Source organism: Palaemon carinicauda, chromosome 3 (genome assembly GCF_036898095.1).
Source record: "Palaemon carinicauda isolate YSFRI2023 chromosome 3, ASM3689809v2, whole genome shotgun sequence".
Lineage (NCBI taxonomy): Eukaryota > Metazoa > Arthropoda > Malacostraca > Decapoda > Palaemonidae > Palaemon > Palaemon carinicauda.
The window spans coordinates 120,431,255-120,452,621 of record NC_090727.1 but is presented as its reverse complement, the minus strand read 5'-3'; the positions used below and the strand labels follow the sequence as shown (position 1 = coordinate 120,452,621).

General features: G+C 36.7%; 1 protein-coding gene across 1 annotated transcript; it reads left to right on the top strand.

The window, feature by feature from the left end:
* Positions 1 to 10,243: 10,243 nt before the first annotated feature.
* Positions 10,244 to 14,308, top strand: LOC137638431 (rhodopsin-like). Its single transcript, XM_068370502.1, has 2 exons — positions 10,244 to 10,399; positions 13,097 to 14,308. Exon 2 carries the CDS (start codon positions 13,097 to 13,099, stop codon positions 14,219 to 14,221), a length of 1,125 nt encoding a protein of 374 aa, XP_068226603.1. The 5' UTR covers positions 10,244 to 10,399; the 3' UTR covers positions 14,222 to 14,308.
* The last annotated feature ends 7,059 nt before the right edge of the window (positions 14,309 to 21,367 follow it).

Below are 21,367 nucleotides of genomic sequence, written 5' to 3'. Positions count from 1 at the left end.
AGGACAGATTCTCCAGGGACCCCACCTCTTAGTGGGTAGCTCGTTTTTAGCGAGAAATGATGGATCAGGGAAGAGATTGAGTTCTCCTAAATCTGTGAACTGAATGTGGCCCTCATCTCTCGATAGAGCCACTATTTCACTAACTCTAGCCCCAGAGGCTATTGCGAGCAGTAAAATAACCTTTTGGGTTAGATCCTTAAAAGAACAATCTTCATTGTTCACCGATGAGGCATAATGTAAGACCTTGTCCAAAGACCAAGAGATGGGCTTTGGTGGTGCTGCAGGCCTAAGTCTAGCACATACTTTCGGAATCTTGTTAAAGATTTCATTTGCCAGATCCACTTGGAAGGCATATAGGAGAGGTCTATTCAAGGCCGATTTGCACGTATTTATCGTATTGGCAGCCAACCCCTGGCTATGAAGGTGGACAAAGAAGGACAGACAGAAGTTCATAGAAATTTCTTACGGTCCTTTTGATTTAACAAACTCCACCCACTTCTTCCAGGAAGACTCATATTGTCTTCTAGTAGACTTAGCCTTGTACTCTTCTAAGAATTCTATATTGCCTTCTGAGATCCCAAACCTTTTTCTAACCGCTAGAGCAAGAAATTCATGAAATGAAGGGTTTGGGTTCTCTGTGATAAACCGAAGGCAGTTAATTTCTGAACCTTCGGAAATATACCTAGGATCGGAGCTAGGACCGGCCTCATCTAGTCTATCGGCCCCATTAGAGGATCCTCGTATGGGGCTATTTAGCGAGGTAGTTTCTTGAAGACGCTCGTGATGAAGAGTTCGAACTGCAGTTCCGGGACTTGATCCCACTTGGGAGGGAATATGTCTGCGTCCATGGACCATTCCAACTCTATCGCCTTGGATCGTGATAGAGTATCCACCGTCACATCGTGGATCAGATGTAAATGAACTGCTGTTAGGTACCATCCCTTTAGGAAAAGGATGGGTAACTTCACTAAGTCTGTACAAGACGTTCGATTGTGACGTCTTATTATCGTTTCGGTGTACCAGCTCAGACGTAGGGAGTCTGATCTGTGTGGAGGGGGCTTCCCCGCCCACGAAAGGACCAGCAGAGTCCTGGGACTTTCGTATTTTAACTTTTGTTAAAGAAGCGATTAAAGAGGGACCGATCTCAGTCTTTTTTTATCTCTTCAAGCGTTTGATGCATGTTTTCTCCAGGCTCTTAACGCATCTTTCCGATGTGCTCTTTGCACTAGGTCTGTCACTATTGCGAACTGGGGAAAGTTTAGCACTTTTCCTTGTTGGCATTTTGGGAATCTGATCGATTAGCTGAATCTCTTGACAGACCTCGCGAGCTCCTTTTAAATTCCCGAGAGAAAAGAGAGTTGATGTGACTGAAGGCTTCGATGGTTTTTTAGCCATCGAAACCCTAGAGCTGGAGAAAGTCGAGACTTCTAGAAACATATCTTGCATCTGTGATGTCCCAGGAACCGGGTCATCTCTATGAAGATACTTAGGACTGTGAGTCTGATACGTATCTATTCTAGGATGAATGTTACTCTCCGTGACATGAATCCTAGGCAGGAGGAAGGGGGGTGGTTGACTGGAAGGTTCCAGAGGACACCTTTCAGGTCTGACAAGGAATAACATTCAGAACTTGCCAATTATTATGAACTTGTTGAGTGGCGACTGGTTCAGAATGACTCAGAGATTTCTTGAGTCCTTCTCGTGAACACAAAATAGCCTTCCCTGGAACTCGATGAGCCGTAGCTTCCTTACTACCTGTATGCTCTATAGCTCTCAGGTATACTCCTCCAGGAGGGTTTTGAACTGTAGGAGAAGGTAAGGAGATAATAGTAGGGACATTTCTGTTTCCCATCAATGGCTCATCCTGAATAGGCTCTGGACCGAAGGATCGAAGGTCCTGCGATCCTGAGGGAATGTTCCTCCTAGCCGAAGCGTCTTTATGCTCCGAACTGTCAGTAGGCTTAGACTTTTGACCATCTGCCTGTAGCATCTTGGTCACTAGAATAATGGGTTGTTGTTGAGCAGCCCGGATATTTCCAGTATTTTCGATCTTCTTTTTAGGTTGGGGACCCACAACCACAGAAGATTTTCTCTTTGAGGGAATGCCCCATTTTTGGGGAAGACTTATGTTTTCCATGGTGGCATTCTTAACCCTGGATAGGTACGGTGGGTCGTTTGCGACCCCGAGCGTCAAAAAAAAACAGGTTTTTCTCACGTGACTCACCCCTGTGACTGAATTTGTGGGTGATCGACCTGCAGGAGGTGTCTCCCCTACACGCTCTAGTAGTGTCCAGATGTGCATTGCTGTAGCTGTACTCCTTCCCCGATTTCTGAGACGCGTCGGGGTCGTTCGCGTCCGAGTTTACCCTTCTGAGGTAGTTTGCATAATTATCAAAGTTATTACGTATTATGAAATTGTCGTAGAATGGTGCAACTTGTATAGGTTATCAGTTGTGGAAAGTCTTGGTGGATTGTTTGGCTACCATGTGCATGTTTTTTTTTTTAGTTAAAATGTCGTTCATCACCACGAGGACCATTTTACCGCGAGTGCCCCTTTTTCATTTTTTTTCATTTTTTTGCCAAGTCATTTTTCCGTAAGATATTGCCAAATAGTGTCGTAAAACTTTTGCTTGTTTAGTGTTGGAAAGTGTGTCTAGATGATCTGGCTACCCATGCATGACTTTGTTTTTGTCAGATACGACGTAGTTATTGGTATATTGGGTATTTAACTGCGGTTACCAATTTCTGTTTTTTTTTCAATATTTGTAAAAATTACTACGTAGTAAGGAATTGCCGTATATTATTCATTTTTTTTTCATGTTTATGTGTTAGAAAGTGTGCCTTGATGGTTGGGCTAACACGTGCATGTCTTTTTTTTTATCTGAGATGTCGTATATTAGAATGTCGGGCATTTTACCGCGAGTGTCCCTTTTTAATTTTTTTTAATTTTTTTGCCAAGTCATTTTTCCGTAAGATATTGCGAAATAGTGTCGTAAAACTTTAGCTTTTTTAATGTTGGAAAGTGTGTCTAGATGATCTGGCTACCCATGCGTGATTTAGTTTTTGTCAGATACGACGTAGTTATTGGTATATTGGGTATTTAACTGCGGTTGCCAATTTCTGTTTTTTTTTCAATATTTGTAAAAATTTACTACGTAGTAAGGAATTGCCGTATATTATTGATTTTTTTTTCATGTTTATGTGTTAGAAAGTGTGCCTTGATGGTTGGGCTAACACGTGCATGTCTTTTTTTTTATCTGAGATGCCGTATATTAGAATGTTGGGCATTTTTCCGCAAGTGCCCCTTTTTATTTGTTTTGCATTTTTTTGCTTAGTCATGTTACCGTAAGGAATTGGCAAGTAGTGTCGCAAAACTTATATTTTTATAGTGTTGGAAAGTGTTTCTAGATGATCTGGCTACCCATGCCTATTTTTTTTTTAGCCAGATATGGCGTATATATAAGTATGTGTTCGATTTTCCTGTGATTGCCATTTTTTCGTTTTTTCCCATTTCTTTCAAAATTACTACGTACTAAGGAACTATCACAGAGTAATATTTCATTTATATGTTTATTTGTCGGAAAATATGCCTTGATGGTTTGCCTAGCACGTGGCTGAAATTTTTTTTTTCTGAAATGCCGTATATTAGAATGGCCATTTTTCCACGAGTGCCCCTTTTTATTTGTTTTGCATTTTTTGGCTTAATCATGTTACCGTAAGGAATTGGCAAGTAGTGTCGCAAAACTTATATTTTTATAGTGTTGGAAAGTGTTTCTAGATGATCTGGCTACCCATGCCTATCTTTTTTTTAGCCAGATATGGCGTATATATAGGTATGTGTTCGATTTTCCGGTGATTGCCATTTTTTCGTTTTTTCCCAATTCTTTCAAAATTACTACGTACTAAGGAACTATCACAGAGTAATGATTCCTCTAGATGTTTATTTGTCGGAAAATTTTGTTTACTTTTTTTTTGATTGAATATCATCAAATTTTTTTAGCTAAAATATCGTTTTACATTTTTTTTTTCGATTTTATTTCCCTTCAAAAAAAATTTTTTGGGTCAGAATTTTAATTTTATAGTCGTAAAATAATCGACAATTATCCAGCAACCCACCATACAATTTTTATGCATATCCAATAATAATTAGATTAGTAAATAACACCTTGAAATTGACATACCCTTCCTACATTTCAAGTGGCAGATTAGGGAGTCTGAGTCAGTGTGGTTGGCGGCCATTTTGTGGACATATCCGAAGCGTAAGCTGCCCTATCTATATATATTCTTGTTCCCTATAGAATTTGTGATATTTTGGTGTATTTTTACCTGCATAAATACCATATTATATATTAAATATATGTATTTTTTTACGAAATTTCCAAGTACTCAAAAAATTACCTTTAGATATGGCCCCTGATATAAATGTAATTTACAAAATAATGAAGATTTTTTTACATATTTCTATTTTAGGATAACATATGTTTATTCCCTAAAAAAATTAGCCACTTCCTATTTCATTTGGGTACCCAAAAAAATTCATGAAATTTGGACAATTTTTTTTGGCCAAAAAAAGTTACCCTTTTTTTCTCATTTCAGATCTTCACCTCCATGGGTCTGACTTCATCCAAAATACATCAAGATGTGTCCTAAACATTCAAGAATCAATTCCTAAAAGGATTTGTGTATATATGTATAAACTTTTTTTTTATGAATTTTTATGTCAGGTCTTTTTTTTTTCTACTTAATTTTTTAAAATATTTATAATAAATAGTTTTTCTGCAGATGAGTAGTATTTATCTTTACAGTTGTTTTAAGCATTCATTGAAGTTTTTTTTGGCAAAAGAAAAAAGGAGGTTACTGCAAAAACTGATTTTTCAAGAATTTTTTTTGCCGTCGGGGTCGTTCGCGTCCGAGTATACCCTTAAAGGGGTGTCCGAGGACCGTACCTATCCAGGGTTAATTACTTCCTTAATGACCTCTTGTGGGAAGAGGTCTTTACCCCAGATGTTGGAAGATATTAGCTTCCTGGTTTTGTGTTTCACTGTTGCAGCAGCAAACACAAACTCTCTACATGCTCTCCTAGCCTTCACAAAGGCGTAAAGGTCCTTTACCAAGGTAGCCATATGCATCTTGGCTAAGACCATGAGCATGTCTGGGGTGTTTTCGTAGGTTGAACACAACTCTATGTAGTTTTGTAGAGAAAGGGATGTCGTCAGTCTCTCCTTTGACTCGTGTTCATTAAACAAGAGCAAATCGGACAATTTAGGGAGACATACATTGAATTGTCGACTTGCGACATCCTTGTCTAATTTTCCTACTGAAAATGTCAAATGGACTTCCTTCCAATCCTTTTCCTGTCCGGGAAAAGCTGGTGACAAAGGCTTGCACTCATCGAGTGTGGGACATGACTCACCCGCCTCTACAGCTTTGATAACGGAAGTAAATGCCTTCCCCATAAAGGGGAAGGAGAGTGAAGCAGGAGCAAGAAAGGAAGGGTGTATGTTATTCAGTGAGAATACCATCGTCTCTGAATAACCCACCTTCTTCAGATTACCTGAAAGGATAGTCTGTGCCTTATCATGGTCAAGAATCATGACCTCCTTTTCTTCCGGTCCTCTTCTTGTCTTTGGTTCGAACCTCAGTCGAACCCAACAATTAGGGAAAGCCTCAAGGCTTGGCCAAAATTGGATTTTGTCCAAAGGAACAGTACCTATTTTCTCTGAGATGAAGAGATTGCCATTTGAAATCGACATCTGCTCCGCAAACCTCCAGGGATTGGTTATGGAGCATGAAGGAAGGTCTTGATTCATGGGTCGTTTAACTGACCCGTGGGAAGCAACAAGAGGAGCTTTACGAGGTTCAATCTTGTGTTTTACTTCCTGCTTTTTGCTTTGTTTACTAAAGCTCTCTATCTGATTCTTCAGTTGGATACATAATTGTACCACATTATCCAATAGAGGGGTAAAAGACGAAGATGTTGACATCGATGGCTCTTTAGCCGGCAGAGGCGGAGGAAAGTCCGACACAACAAATTTCTCTTCTACCTTAGGGCACTTCTTGCCCTCGATCCCAAAGGTTTTCTCGCCATCAGGGAACGTAGTTGACTCCTGAGGCACTACTATTTCCTCACTTAGCTCTGGAAATAATAGCTTATGCATCCTATCATTAGGTAGGAAAGGTCCCGGAGAGATCTTTTGGAAGCCTCTCACCCAGTTACGTAACTCATACTGCGCTATATCCTTAGTCTCTGTAGACTTGGGATTATCAAAACCTTCAGACATCAATGTCCAACATATATTGCAACCCTCTGGGTTCCAATAATGTAGGGATCCAAAAATAATATTGCAGGGGGCATGCAACCTGCAAGTATTATGACCGTAAAAGTCCTTACCCTTGGCTCTGCAGCGGACTGCCGTACAAGGTATCTGGTGTTCCTTCTGTAAAGAAGGGAAAACCAAATGAGTATACAATGGATTATTACCTTAATAATCAACATGTAAATGTCATCTACAACAGAATAGCTTAGGATAGAAGCTATAAAGGGATAGTAGGAGATACATACCTGTATACCTAGACGAGCAAATGCTGCTACCTCCCCTCACTATTAACTTACATGGAGCTTTCTATGTGAGAAAATCCAAGTAGAAGGGTTTTTAAACCCTTAGGGGTAGAGAAGTATCAATTAACTATCCCAAAATAGTTAATACTGTGGGGTCAGGATGACTGATTTCAAATCAGACTATTGAAGATATCATTCCTTCAATATATAAGCGGCATCAGCAGAAAACTCGCTGAAGGATACCCAAGGTAAGTTAGGAAATACTACTGTATCATGGTACTGTAGTTTCTAAATTGCAAAAATCTAAATTGCAAAATATCGACTACTGCACCTATGTAAAGCAGTCTTATCATTATGCTGTCTACAAGGCAGCATATGACAATAGGATCCATCTAGCACTAGATGGAACAGGAAAATAAGGACATATAATTGTACATCCCACTCGGGTCATTTGCTGTAGTCTTCCTACTATATTAAATCATAGAGTATCCTGATCAGGGAGACTCAAAGAAAAAGGGATGTACCCTTTACAGGATAGGAGTGTATTACTCTTGCCTGAAGTATTTAATATTGCAGGATAATCCTAAACTGATTTCTAATCAGGATATTGAAGAAATCATATTCATTCAATATAGGATTAGGCTCAGCAATTGCCCTAATTGGATATCCAAAATATATTGGAAAAAACCACTAGTATAAGAAATATAGTAGTTTTCTATCTACAGTATATTCTATACTGAGATATACTGGCTATCTGTATAACCTATACAGCAGTATATCCGGCATGTTGCTGGTCTGGCTAGGATATGTCTGCATACCTTGCAGACCTAGCGAGACAGAGAGAGAGACAGTATGGAAAAAAGGGCTATCCTTTACTGTAACTATATACAGTAATTAAGGAAGAAAAGTCTAATAGACTACCTTTTTTCCCGAAAAAAGGTTCTAATAGAAGGGGAGAATGTAACATTCAGGCTTCTATATAGCTACAGTACTGTTGCCGGCAACCCGCCGACAGTACTGGTACAGTCGGCGCGCCACGTTGCCGGCCCTGCCGGCAGCATACAGGCAACAGAACTTATAGCTACAGTCCAAGGGAGGACTGAGAACCTCGGGGACAGAAGGGACTAACCACTCACAGCCATCATGGGCGCCACTGCCGGCCAGGCCGGCAACTGGCGACAGTCCATGAATGTTGGCAGCCATCTTGGTTGCCGGCAAGGCCAGCAAAAAAGGCTATCACGCCGACAACCACCGACAACGTCGGCAGTCGCCGACAACGTCGGCAGTCGCCGACAACGTCGGCAGCCGCCGACAACGTCGGCAACCGCCGGCAATATCGGCAGCTGCCGACAGTCCATGACTGTCGGCAGCCATCTTGGTTGCCGGCCAGGCCGGCAAAAGGCTATCATGTCAACAACCGCTGACAACGTCGGCAGCCGCTGGCAATGTCGGTAGCTGCCGACAGACCATGACTGTCGGCAGCCATCTTGGTTGCCGGCCAGGCCGGCAGGCGGCAGTATACTCTGCCGTCAGCCAAGATGAAAGAGGTAGTCTGGCTGCATCCAGCACTCTACCGTTAAGGTAAGGATGCAGGATGTCAGCCTAAAAGACAATGGATAAACCATTAAAAAGGAAAGAGGGGAAGGGGACAGGGTCCTGTAACAAATGTGAAAGGAACTGTCAAAATTGACAGTCCTAGCACCTATAAAAGGAACTCTGTTTTTGTATGGTATCAACAGAATCCGGGTGCTAGGAGAGACTCAGTTCTCCAACCCAGAGACTGTCGACACAGTCAAGGGCAGGGGGCGACACTGCGCCTCCTCCCACAAAGAGAAACAGGATTCCAGTGCCACGTTATCCTAGGCTAAAAGGGAATTACTTTCAGCCCAGGGAACTGTGACACAGGACTAGTCTTTTAGTCGCAAGGAGAAAATGGTAAACTACCATAACCAAAGCGACTACGGAGGACTAACCTCCATTGTCGGTAACCTTGTCGGCAGGGGAGTAAAGGTATCCTACAACCAACTCACCCTGTCGGAAGGTCAATGACATAAGACTAAATAATCTGAGATTCTGACCAAATCCCAAAACCTGCTGGTATATCCACAACCAAAGGTTAAAGGGATAGGCAGAAACCAAACCCCAGGTCAGCCATGTCTGAATAATATTCAGGCATGGCCATAAGGGTTGTAGTCTGGGAGTACACTCAGAGGGAAAGGGATTACCTTTAAGTCTCCGAAGAGACGTGAGAAGTTTCATAACATTACAGGAGGTATCAGTCTCCAATGGAATGAAAACAAAACACAAAGGTAATCGGGGAATGTCGAACATATAGAGTCTAGAATAAGCTAACTAAGCTAGACGAGTTCTTGGTTATCTAAATCACCGAAACTCTAACTATACGATCGACAGAGGAAAAATGAAATAATTATGCATAAAATCACATCTTCACAAGAATATGCCTAAATAGCTAATTAATTACAAGAATTAAATAAGGCTATTTAAAAACTGGAAGTCGTTCTGCTAACTAAATAACGCACGCCTAAGAATGACAGCGCCCATGGCGCCTCCAGTAAATTACGTAGCTCTAAAAACACAATAAATACTCAATATCATTGAGAAACAAGAGCTAAAACATATTAAAAGTAAAGACCCGATACTCAACTTTCCGAAGGCGGAAGAAGATGAAGAAAGCATAATAATAATCCTTTAACCCATCGAAAAAATTCCAATCACTGGAAAATACCACTGAGCGAAATTGCTACAAATAAAGGAATGACCACTATCGTAGGGATGGCGCTGTTGTACTATCGATAGTAGTAGGGAATGGGGATGGTCTTTGAAGGGCCCCCCTTTTATTTTTGCCACACCTCCTAGAACGTAAAACTCTATCTGGGGTGCAGATTGCTATGAGGTGTGCCATTACGTCCTTACGCGATATCCCTTCTTAAAATTTTAAGGGATATTCGCTCCAGGAGTTAGAATTCTGGGTACCTTCGGTAAATTCTCTGGGATATATCACTGTAGTCACATATAACCTAGGAAGCTACTAATGAAGGAACTTCCATCAGGACGACATGGCTTGAGCCCAAATACATATATATATATATATATATATATATATATATATATATATATATATATATATATACATATATATATATATATATATATATATATATGTGTGTGTGTGTGTGTGTATGTATATATACATAATGACTGTGCAAGTTCATGACAGAGTACCTGCAATGAGATGACCTTACCTTAGAGTGGCGTTAAATGATATATTATCAAAGGGCTTAGAATTAGAGTTAGAGATTTAGCGAATATATAGGCTTCACATGCGGCATTGGACATAAAACAAATTTCTTTCACCCAAGATTTAAGCGACATTGTAAATTCCTAAATTATCTCAACTAATCATTGAAAATTATTAAAAAGGACAAATTCCATTAGTGAATTGGTTGCTAACGATGGATCTATATCAAATACCATCAACAGATCAGTGAGATTGGTGTGTGAAATGCATATGTACTTTCTTTCTCTCAGGAATACATACAATTTCAATCGTTTATTCTTATGCTTGGGAGAAAATGCTGCCCTTGGCAACGTAGGCCCAAGAGAGGAATCTTTACACTGAGAGAAGCACTTCAAGTCTTTCGGTAATTTGCAGCTATCAATGTATATAAAAGCAGCGTGCGATCTTCAGTTTTCAGTCACAGAAGATTCCAGAGGAACTGAGGAACTGAACCAGCTGGTCAGTCTGCCTCACCTGAAGTAATTCTACAAGAATATCTTCAAGTTTTGGTAGTTGCAAGCTGCTGATTCAGATTCTAAAAGGTAGGTTCATGCTTAGATTCTTGAATTCTTGTTAAGACATTGTCTCCTTGTAGTATCTGAAAGCATTTGTAGATTCATGTTTCAAAATCATTTGTTCCACTTGAGATAAAGGAGAACTCTAAATGATGAAGCTGAGTGGCATTGCGATCTCTATAACTTGTATCACTGTCAGAGGAGCAATTTACTGTAAATGATTGTTAGCATTTTTATATCAGTGTTGTTAAATTCCCTTTTGCTGTTGAGAAAATAAGTCTCATTAATGTATCTATATATTCGTTTTTTAGCAAACAAAAGGGGACTTCGTTTATGAAGAGGTCTTTTTATTAAAGTTTTGATAAGATTCATTTTCGAGTTTGTTTTGTCAAGAGAGTATACAGAAAGTAGCCTTTATCTGTTTATCAGAATCGGAACGATCACAGCTTTAATACCCTGTATTCATTCGTTAATGGATTCCTACTAATGGTAATACCATAAGGTTAATTGTTAGGGAATATACTGTTTCATGATAAACCTGTTCATGAAAATTGTTCTAACATTTACGCAATCGACTTGTATATTCAAAATGACTGTTCTTAGAACTGCTATAATACTTTCATTGCATAATGATAAGATTTTAAAATACGGCTAGAAACACCCAATTATTCTAAAGGAGGTAGCAGGTAAATTTATAGTTCGCAGAATAAGTGTGATTTGGCAAGAAATAGGGAACTTGTTTCAATTGTCAGGAAAAAGTAAATGAATAGATGAATTATCTTATCACCTCTGTCCTAGTTCACTCATAATATAATATCTGCGTAGCAATACAGATTGAACAACAACATTAATCTGTTCAATTCACTTATCGAGAGAAGGAAAATCACACAATGGCCAGGCTGACTTAATCTTCACTAGATTCCAGTTTACGAGAATCTATGGTGTATATTATTATTCTTGATTATTTAAAGAACTCAATCTTTTTAAACCTTTACCTGCTAAGTTCTATTTCACATTTCTTTGCTTACTTTCTTCATAATCTTTCCTTTTGTCTTGGAATAATCTTATGATAATTCTCCCATAGATTTAGGTGTCTTATATTTAGGTATAATTGCAATTTTTTTTTTTTTTTGGTTAATTGCAAAAGAAAATATTTTGAGTGTTCTGAGTTTGCCATATTTCTGTCGTCACTCTTATTTAAACCTTCTCTTCCACCTTTTCTTACCTCAGCCAACGAAGTTGGAAGGAGATTATGTTTTATCCACTCTTTGTGTGTGTGTGTGTGTTTGTTAACAGCTTTTTGGCTACAATTCTGATCGTAGAATAATGAAACTTGCAGTGTTAACTGTTATGTAAAAAGCTGGAAATGATTAAACTTTGGAAGATCAAGGTCACAGTCAACAAAATGTCCAATTCACGTAATCAGTCATAAGTTTGGACATCGTTATCACAGCGACTTTAACTTAGTTCATATTTGAGTGTATGAAAATCCACGCCAATTAATATATCCTAAGGTCAAAGATCAAGGTCGTGTCCGAGGTCAAGGAAAAGGTCAAATTTTGATCATCAACCATACGCCCACGATTTTAATCGTAAAGTATTGAAACTTGCAAGAATAATAAACTGTTATGCAAAGAGCTGTTAAGGGCGAAGGTCAAGGTCGTGTCTGAGGTCAAGGTCAAGCAAAATATCGAACTCCGGTCGTCAACCACAGGGCCACAATTTTAACCTTAATGTAATGAAACTTGCAGAGATTTTATAAATTTATGTAAAGAGCTGGAAATGATTAATTGATTCTGGGAAAAGTGAGCTGGTTTGGAGACATAAGCTGCCCTGGCGGAGGTCTGCACTCTCAAAGTGCTTTTCTAGTTCTACTTGTACCAACTGTGTGTCACAGAATTGTACATAATTCCTTTTGTATATATTATGCTTGTATCTTTGCTCTTCCCTCGCACTAAAACGAACATGAAAATTCATGTCTGGTTTTCCTCTGTAACATTGTCACTTTCTCGAACATGTATTTTCCTGTTGCCTTGAGGTTTTGTATATAAAGCAGAGTGTTCCTTAATAAAGTACTCAGTTGATTGCATCCTGCCTTTGAGTCACAACCCTCTCTCGGCCCGTCACATTGGTGACCCCGGAGTGACCCACCAATGTGACGGACCGAGAGAGGGTTGTGACTCAAGTCACCAATGTGACGGGCTGAGAGAGGGTTGTGACTCAAAGGCAGGATACAATCAACTGAGTACTTTACTAAAGAACACTCTCCTTTATATACAAAACCTCAAGGCAACAGGAAAATACATGTTCGAGAAAGTGACAATGTTACAGAGGAAAACCAGACACTAATTTTCATGTTCGTTTTAGTGCGAGGGAAGAGCGAAGATACAAGCATAATATATACAAAAGGAATTATGTACAATTCTGTGACACACGGTTGGTACATACTTCAAAATTCACAAGATGGGCAAGCAACATTAGTCAGCCCCCTACCATTCATTTTCCATCTGGTTTGCTAAAGCTATTTTCAAATTATTTTACTATGTAGAGACAAACTCATATATACACACAATATTGAACCTGGGGTTATATGTTACAAAATACATAAGAAGATATTTGCATTCAATTCAGATTTCATTTAAAACCAAATAGACTATTAATAAAATATTTTATTAAAAATTCTTATTCATCGAAATTATTAATACAAAACAAATTGTTTTTCAGATGTCTTGGAATAACCAACCAGAAGAATTTGCCCTCCCCTCCACCAATCCATATGGGAACTTCACGGTGGTTGATATGGCACCAAAAGAGATCCTTCACATGATTGATCCCCACTGGTACCAGTATCCCCCCTTGAATCCTCTTTGGTATGGTTTGGTTATGCTGTGGGTAGGTGTCATGGGATGTCTTTCCATCTCTGGGAACTTCATTGTCATCTGGGTATTCATGAACACCAAGTCCCTTCGTACTCCAGCTAACTTGCTTGTTGTCAACTTGGCAATCTCAGATTTCCTAATGATGTTCTGTATGTTCCCACCCATGATGATTACCTGCTCCAGGCAAGCATGGACTCTTGGTCCATTATTCTGCGAAGTCTATGGTTTCCTGGGATCTCTGTATGGCTGTGTCTCAATCTGGACCATGGTCTGGATCACCCTCGATCGATACAATGTTATTGTTAAGGGTGTTTCTGGAAAGCCTCTTACTACCAAAGGAGCTATGTTAAGGAATGTTGGTACTTGGGTCGCTTCCATTGCCTGGTGTATTCCCCCATTCTTTGGCTGGAACCGTTATGTGCCTGAGGGTAACATGACTGCCTGTGGTACTGACTATCTTACTGACACTGCTCTTTCTCATTCTTACCTGTGGCTCTACTCTATCTGGGTATACTTATTCCCTCTGTTCTTCAACATCTACATGTATAGCATCATCATCAGTGCTGTTGCCAACCATGAAAAACAGATGCGTGAACAGGCCAAGAAGATGGGAGTGAAGTCTCTTAGAACTGAAGAAAACCAGAAGACCTCTGCTGAATGCCGTCTTGCCAAGGTCGCCTTAATGACCGTGTCCCTCTGGTTCATTGCATGGACACCCTATTTCATCATTAACTGTACTGGTATGCTCAAGAAGGAAATAGTCTCACCTTTATACACCATCTGGGGTTCTGTATTTGCTAAGGCCAACGCTGTTTACAACCCAATTATCTATGCCATCAGCCATCCCAAATACCGTGCTGCATTGGAGAAGAAGCTGCCATGCCTTGCATGTACTACTGAGCAAAATGATGCCGTTAGTGACACGACTTCTGCTGCTACTACCACCAATGAAAAATCAGAGAGTTCTTAAATAGGTTGTAAAAGGGTATCTGGAACCTAAATTGGAGGCTTAATATCAATTGTACTATTAAATGGAGCAATAAATATAAAAATCAAAGTTTTGTTTTCTATTTTTGAATCTATATTTTCAATGTCTCATCCCTTTATGGATCTATGATATCACACTATCCTTCTAACTAGGATTTGCATATGAAAAATCAGTTACTTTACATTCATCATTTAACTGGACAAATATAAATAATCCCCAATTTTGAAAAAAAAATCTAAAATAAAATTTTGTGCCTACATATTACTAAATTTTGTCCTATCTTTCTTCATGGATATCAACACGTTCCCTCTGCTTTCTAAACCGTAAGTGCATACGTAGATATTCAAATTTTAAATCTTCATATGGTTTCCTTGGAGTACCTGAAAATTGGTCAATTAAAGATATATAAATCATTAGTCCATCGAATATAATGTCTTGGGATAAAGGTGAACTTACCATATCTGAAAGTTAGCATTTTCTTACTTTCCTTTCAAATTCACTGTATCATTTTTGATGAAACTGTAACTATCTTTAAGGTATCTACAGAGGTCTTCATATTTGAGAAGTTCTCTCTATCAAAGTTATGATAAATTTTTAAATAAAAAAAATCATATATCTGTTAATCAGAATTAGAATATCTGCTTTATTACTCTGCCAAACAATCGTTAATGTATTGCTGCTGTTAGCAATTAAATAATGTTAATCTCCAGATAATATAGTTCTTATGACAAAAACATTTAAGCGTTGTTGTTCACCCTTCCTGAGTGGGGATGCCTAAACGTGGTTAAGGGGTTTGTGTATTGCCATGATCAGGAAAGATGTACTAGTCAGGGCCAGCCATACTAGGCTTCCCGTGAGTAATCATACAAAAGTCCCCCCAACCCTCCTCACCATCACCAATCCTCAGTGACGAACGTGTTGATGAAAATAGCCAAACCTCAAGACATGAGTAGGGATATGTTGGAGGCCTTTCTCCTGCAGCATGCTGGAGACGGTTGCAATTTTTGTTCGTCTTCCACTTACTCAATTATCTGGTCTGCACAAAAGTATATACTTTTCGAACAGCTAGTAATATTATTTACCATGAAACTATCTACGACATTCAAATACGGCTATAAACCCTCATTAATCGTACAGTAGAAAAGACTAAGTTCCGTCGATTTAATTTTATCACAAGAGAAAGAAGGTGAGAAAGGTAAGCATATCAAGCAATCTATGCTTTCTTGAGTTTAACTTCTTTTTGTCTGTAAATTCGCATAGAATATATATATATATATATATATATATATAGATATATATATATATATATATATATATATGTATATATAAATATATACATTTATATATATGTGTATATATATATATATATATATATATATATATATATATATATATATATATATATATGTGTGTGTGTGTGTATGTATATGTATATATATACATGTGTGTATATGTGTATATATATATATATATATATATATATATATATATATATATATATATATATATATATATATATATATATATATATTGAGATATGTTGTAGAGCAATGCGTATGGTATAGGGTTTCACTTTTGATGGCATTTGTGGACTATGAAAAACTTTAGATAGTGTGCAGCGACCAATGCGAAGTTAGTGTCAATGGAGTCTTATCAAATGAATTTTCAGTGCACAGCGGAGTATCCAAGGGATTGTGTTTTCACATATGCTCTTTATCCTCCTCATGAATTTTGTAATAAATACAATCGGGGATGGTGGAGAAAGATTGGACTGGATTGGTGAGATGAATTTAGCTGACCTATAGTATACTGATGATGCTGTCCTTCTTAGAACACTAAAGAATTTGCAATGCTCGCTTACCAGAAACCATGACATATCACACGAGGTTTGGCTGAAGATAAATAGAAGAAAGACAGCGGTGATGAGAATGGAGTATGCACTGGAAGATGATATATCATTAGTAGGAGAAAGGATTAATGAGGTAGAATCATTTAAGTATTTAGGAACTATGATCTCCAATACAGAGTCTTTGGAATTAGAGTTTAGTGAAAGATTGATAAGAGCAAATTAGACAATGGAAAGGTTAAGTAAACTTTTGAAATCAAATCGCCGGATTTACATATAAAAACCAGATTATATATCAGTTTAGTGAGTTACTCTATGGACATGAGTCATGGTGTGACAATGAAACAATCTCTAACAGATTTAATAGATTTGAGAACAAAACCCTCAAAAGGATATTGGGAGTTGAATGGCAGGACAGGATTAGAAATGCAACTATAAGAGAGAAAACTCAAATACCATATGTGGATGAGATCATGATGAAGGGTATATGGAGATGGTTTGGGAATGCTCTTTACACTACCCAAGAGAGATTAGTTCGTCAAACGTTCAACTCGGCTCCAAAAGGCACTAGAAAATTTAAAGACCCAGGCCTACATGACTGAGGACTATGAACCTCGAAGTAAGAGATGATGAATGGAAAAGTATTGAATTAAAAGCTCAAGGTAGAGACGACTTACGAAATCTAACCAAGGCCCTTTGCGTCAATACGCGTGGGAGATGATGATGATGATGATGATGATGATGATGATGAGATATATATATATATATATATATATATATATATATATACACATATATATATAAATATATATATATATATATAAATATATATATATATATATGTATATATATATATATATATATATATATATATTTATGTATATATATATATATATATATGTATATATATATATATATATATATATATATATATATATATATATATATACATATATATACATATATAATATACGTATATACTGTATATACATATAATACATATATAATATACTGTACGTATATATATATATATATATATATATATATATATATATATATATATATATATATATATATATGCATATATATAAACACTTATATGTAAGTATCTATATAAGTATGCACACACTTTTATATATATATATATATATATATATATACACATACATACATACATACATACATACATACTGTACACACACATACACACATATATGTATGAGATATGTGTGATATATGTGCGTGTGTCATATGAATAACTACTTGTCTCACCCGTCCCTCTGGTAGGAGAACAGGAAATAGTCACAGTCAAGAGGAAAAGGGGAGGGGGAGGTAAGTATCCCGTTTGTTGACGTTTCAATCGTTAATTATGCAGATAAATCCAAGTATTTCATTTACAGATAGTCTACCAATAACTTTTGATATGTACATTTCTACTCTGTCCACTCTAAAAATATAAAGTACTGGGTTTTTACCTTTATGTATGAAGCCCTCTGTACATATACTAGAATTTAAGAAATTACTACTAAAATCTGCTATCCCAAATATTTGTGAGAAAATTGTATGAATAACGCTGAGAAAATATTTTATAGTCTACAGTTAGAGAAAAAGGAAGCAATGAGTATTATACTTTGTCTGCCATGTCCTGATTATTTTTTAGATGACTATTTAAAAAAAAAAACTAGATATTACCATAATGTTTTAATATAATCGTACTTTAAAAAATGTGTTGACTAAGAAAATCATAATAATATAGTACATAGTATTCCTTGTTCAGATTATAACATGTTTTATACTGGGCAAACATCCAAAAGTATTTCTGTTAGAATAAAACAGCATAAGATGGCCATCTCTAGGGGATCGCTTTATATTGCTTTGGCCTCCCACTTGGTAGGATTTAGTTATAGATTTGGCTAGTCAAGGACGAGTAAAATAATCCTTGTAAATGACCATACCCAAAGGAATATTGTTGAATCCTTTTCAACTGCCTGTATCCAAGGGTCAAATTCAAATCTAAGCCCTGGCCTGCTTTCAGTTAATTATCCTCTAATCTAAAATCTGACCTATCAAGAATAATCAAGAAACTGACAGTTGTAGGACACTCTTCTCCTATATATATACTGTTGAATCCCTCGATATCACTAATGGACGATGCTGATTTAAATTAAGTCTTTTAATTTTTACTTTCCTGGATATAATACATATCTTATGTTCACCATGTGTCATCTTTCATAATTCCTACACGCACAAACACACACATTTACACACACACACACACATAAATATATATATATAAATATATATATATATATATATATATATATATATATAATATACATATATGTATATATATATATATATATATATATATATATATATATATACAAATTCTTACAAAGCTGTTCTAACATGAGTAGATTATTTTATTCACGTATTTCAATTGGGTATTCAGGAGATGTATAGCCACCTCGTAAGGTGGGTTCCACTCCAGTAGGATTAAGTAAATGTATGTAAATTACATAAGACTGTCGTCATTCATTTACAGTAGTTGTGTCGTTATTCATTTAGTTGTATTTTCATTCAGTTCTGTATATGTAAATTTACGGTATTTTAAAGCACTAAATTTTTATTAGGTTTGTTACAAATTCTTATGTAATTTTGTTGAAAAGTATAGTATGACACACGAGGTATAAAACGCAAGGAATTACGCCATGTTTCCACGTGCTTGGAAGAGGCATAACGGTTCTTGACTAAGCGTATTCTTTTATTTAATGTTACGAGAGGAGGTGGGAGGAGTTAGCTAAGAGTATTGCCCTTATCAGGCAACAATAAAACCATACTTTAAACTGCCAAGTTGGCAAAACTTGTGAACACACTTCATGAATGATTTGGTTGCAATCAATTAACTTCTATAATGACTTAGGACAACATATAAGGTACTACCATAGCATAGGAGAGAGAGATCCAGCCTGGCATTCCGAAAGATCTATGCTTCCGAAAGTCCTCTCAATATTACCTATCAGGCCCCCGTGTTTCTCTCCCATGTATATAGTGCTTCTTCAAACTGGAAAATTTTTGTGTTTAATTTAGAAGAAGAGAAGTGTATTCATCTAAGTACATTTTATATTGTAAATTTTTTTGTGACTGGTTAAAAGGTATAGTATGACACATATGAGGTATAAAACGCAAGGAATTACGCCATGTTTCCACGTGCTTGGAAGAGGCATAAAAGTTCTCGACTAAGCGTATTCCTTTTTTTAATGTTATGAGAGGAGGTGGGAGGAGTTAGCTAAGAGTATTGTCCTTGTCAGGCGACGATAGAACCATACTTTAAACTGCTAAGTTGGCAAAACTTGTTGACGCACTTCATGAACGATTTGCTTGCAATCAATTAACTTCTATAATGACTTAGGACAACATATAAGGGACTACCATGGCATAAGAAAGAGAAATCCAGCCTGGCAATCCGAAAGATCTATGCTTCCGACAGTCCTCTCACGATCACCTATCAGCCCCTCGTGTTTCTCTCCCATATATATATAGTACTTCTTCAAACAGTTGTAAATTTTTGTGTTTAATTCAGAAGAAGAGAAGTGTATTCATGTAAGTACATTTTTTATTGTAATTTTTTTTGTGACTGGCCCTTTGTGATTTGGTTGACCGTTCTGTAACCTTGTGTGAGCCGAAAGGTCATAAGTGTAACGGATACATATATGTAATGGTGTAATTATTGTTTATTTTCTATAGTGTTAAATTGTCAACTTTTTCATTAATTGTCAAAATAAAAAATTTTCATCTATTAATTTCTAATGAAACAAGTGATTTATTGGAGAATTCTTGGAGTATCATTTTTTCATAAGTCTAAGGTCTAGTTCAGATTTAAATTTCGAGCGATTTATTTATGGTACTACTGTTGAATTGTTATCTTTTTATAGAATATATATTTTTGTAAAGTGTGTATTATTTTGATCATCAATAATTAAGAACAGTTCCCATTAAAAGTGAGTAGTCAACCAGTTTTGTTTTAAGTGTAAAGTAAGGAGATCTTTATATATTCAGTGTTCATATACATTAACGTCTGGTAGTTACGTGTTATTATCAATCTCGAAGCTATTCTCGTGTATATCAGATTAATGTAAAATAAAGCTGGTGAGTTTGGAGCTTGGGAGTTAACGGAATTCGCTGGTGGTAATATATACATATATATATATATATATATATATATATATATATATATATATATATATACAGTATATATATTATATATATGTATATATATATATATATATATATATATATATATATATATATATATATATATATATATATATGTATATATCTTTCAAGTACACTTCCATGGTCACACTATAATTAATGCCTGTGTAGCAATGCAGATTGAACTACATTATTGGTTATTAATTTTCGTAAGCAGTAAAATATCAGTGTGTATGAATTGTTTAACTTAGTCAACACGTTTAATGTTTGAGTTACCTTCAAAATGTAGTAATTACTAAATTCTTGCTAACAAAAACCTATGCTGTATATTATCATTTTTTTGAAAGACTACAATTTTTTCAATTTTTTTCTGTCTACTGTTATTTCACCCTTGTTGGTTTACTGTGTCCTAAATTTTTCTTTCTTGTTGGAATTATCTAAAGTAAAATCTCTTAAATATATCTAGATTCTATAAAGATTCATCATATATATTAACAGTTAAACATCATAACTATTGGCAATAAGTATTTTTATATTGCCTTCATTTTTATTAAAACATGAAGAGCTATTATGACAGGTGGATTTAATAGCAGAAGATTCTTTCCCTAAATCAGGTAGTGATGTTGCCTGGGATGACGACCTTGGGTTATTCATTATGAAGTGTGGTAGATTCAGAGGAAGAGGGCTGTGTCTCTTTTGATGAGATGCACGGAGTCTAAATTATGAGGCACGGCTTTTGCCTAAAAAGCAGATTTAGAAAGTGAAATCTTTCCATTATCTGGTCGAAGTGGTGTTGCATTTCTCTCTGGATGTCCAGCATCCTTAGATCTCAAGACCTTGGCGTACATTTTGCTTAAAGGTTGCCTAGCATATCCAACACTGATATGCTTTGCATCTGACTTATAAACAGCTGCTTCTTTGATTTCATATTGAGGACATTTCTTATTGGTTGGCTTGTGATCCTGGCTACAACTAGTGCACCTTATAAGACAAGTGCAGGTTCCATGCTCAAGATCAGAACAATGGTCACAGACCTTATAGTCTTTTTACATACTTCAAAAAAGATG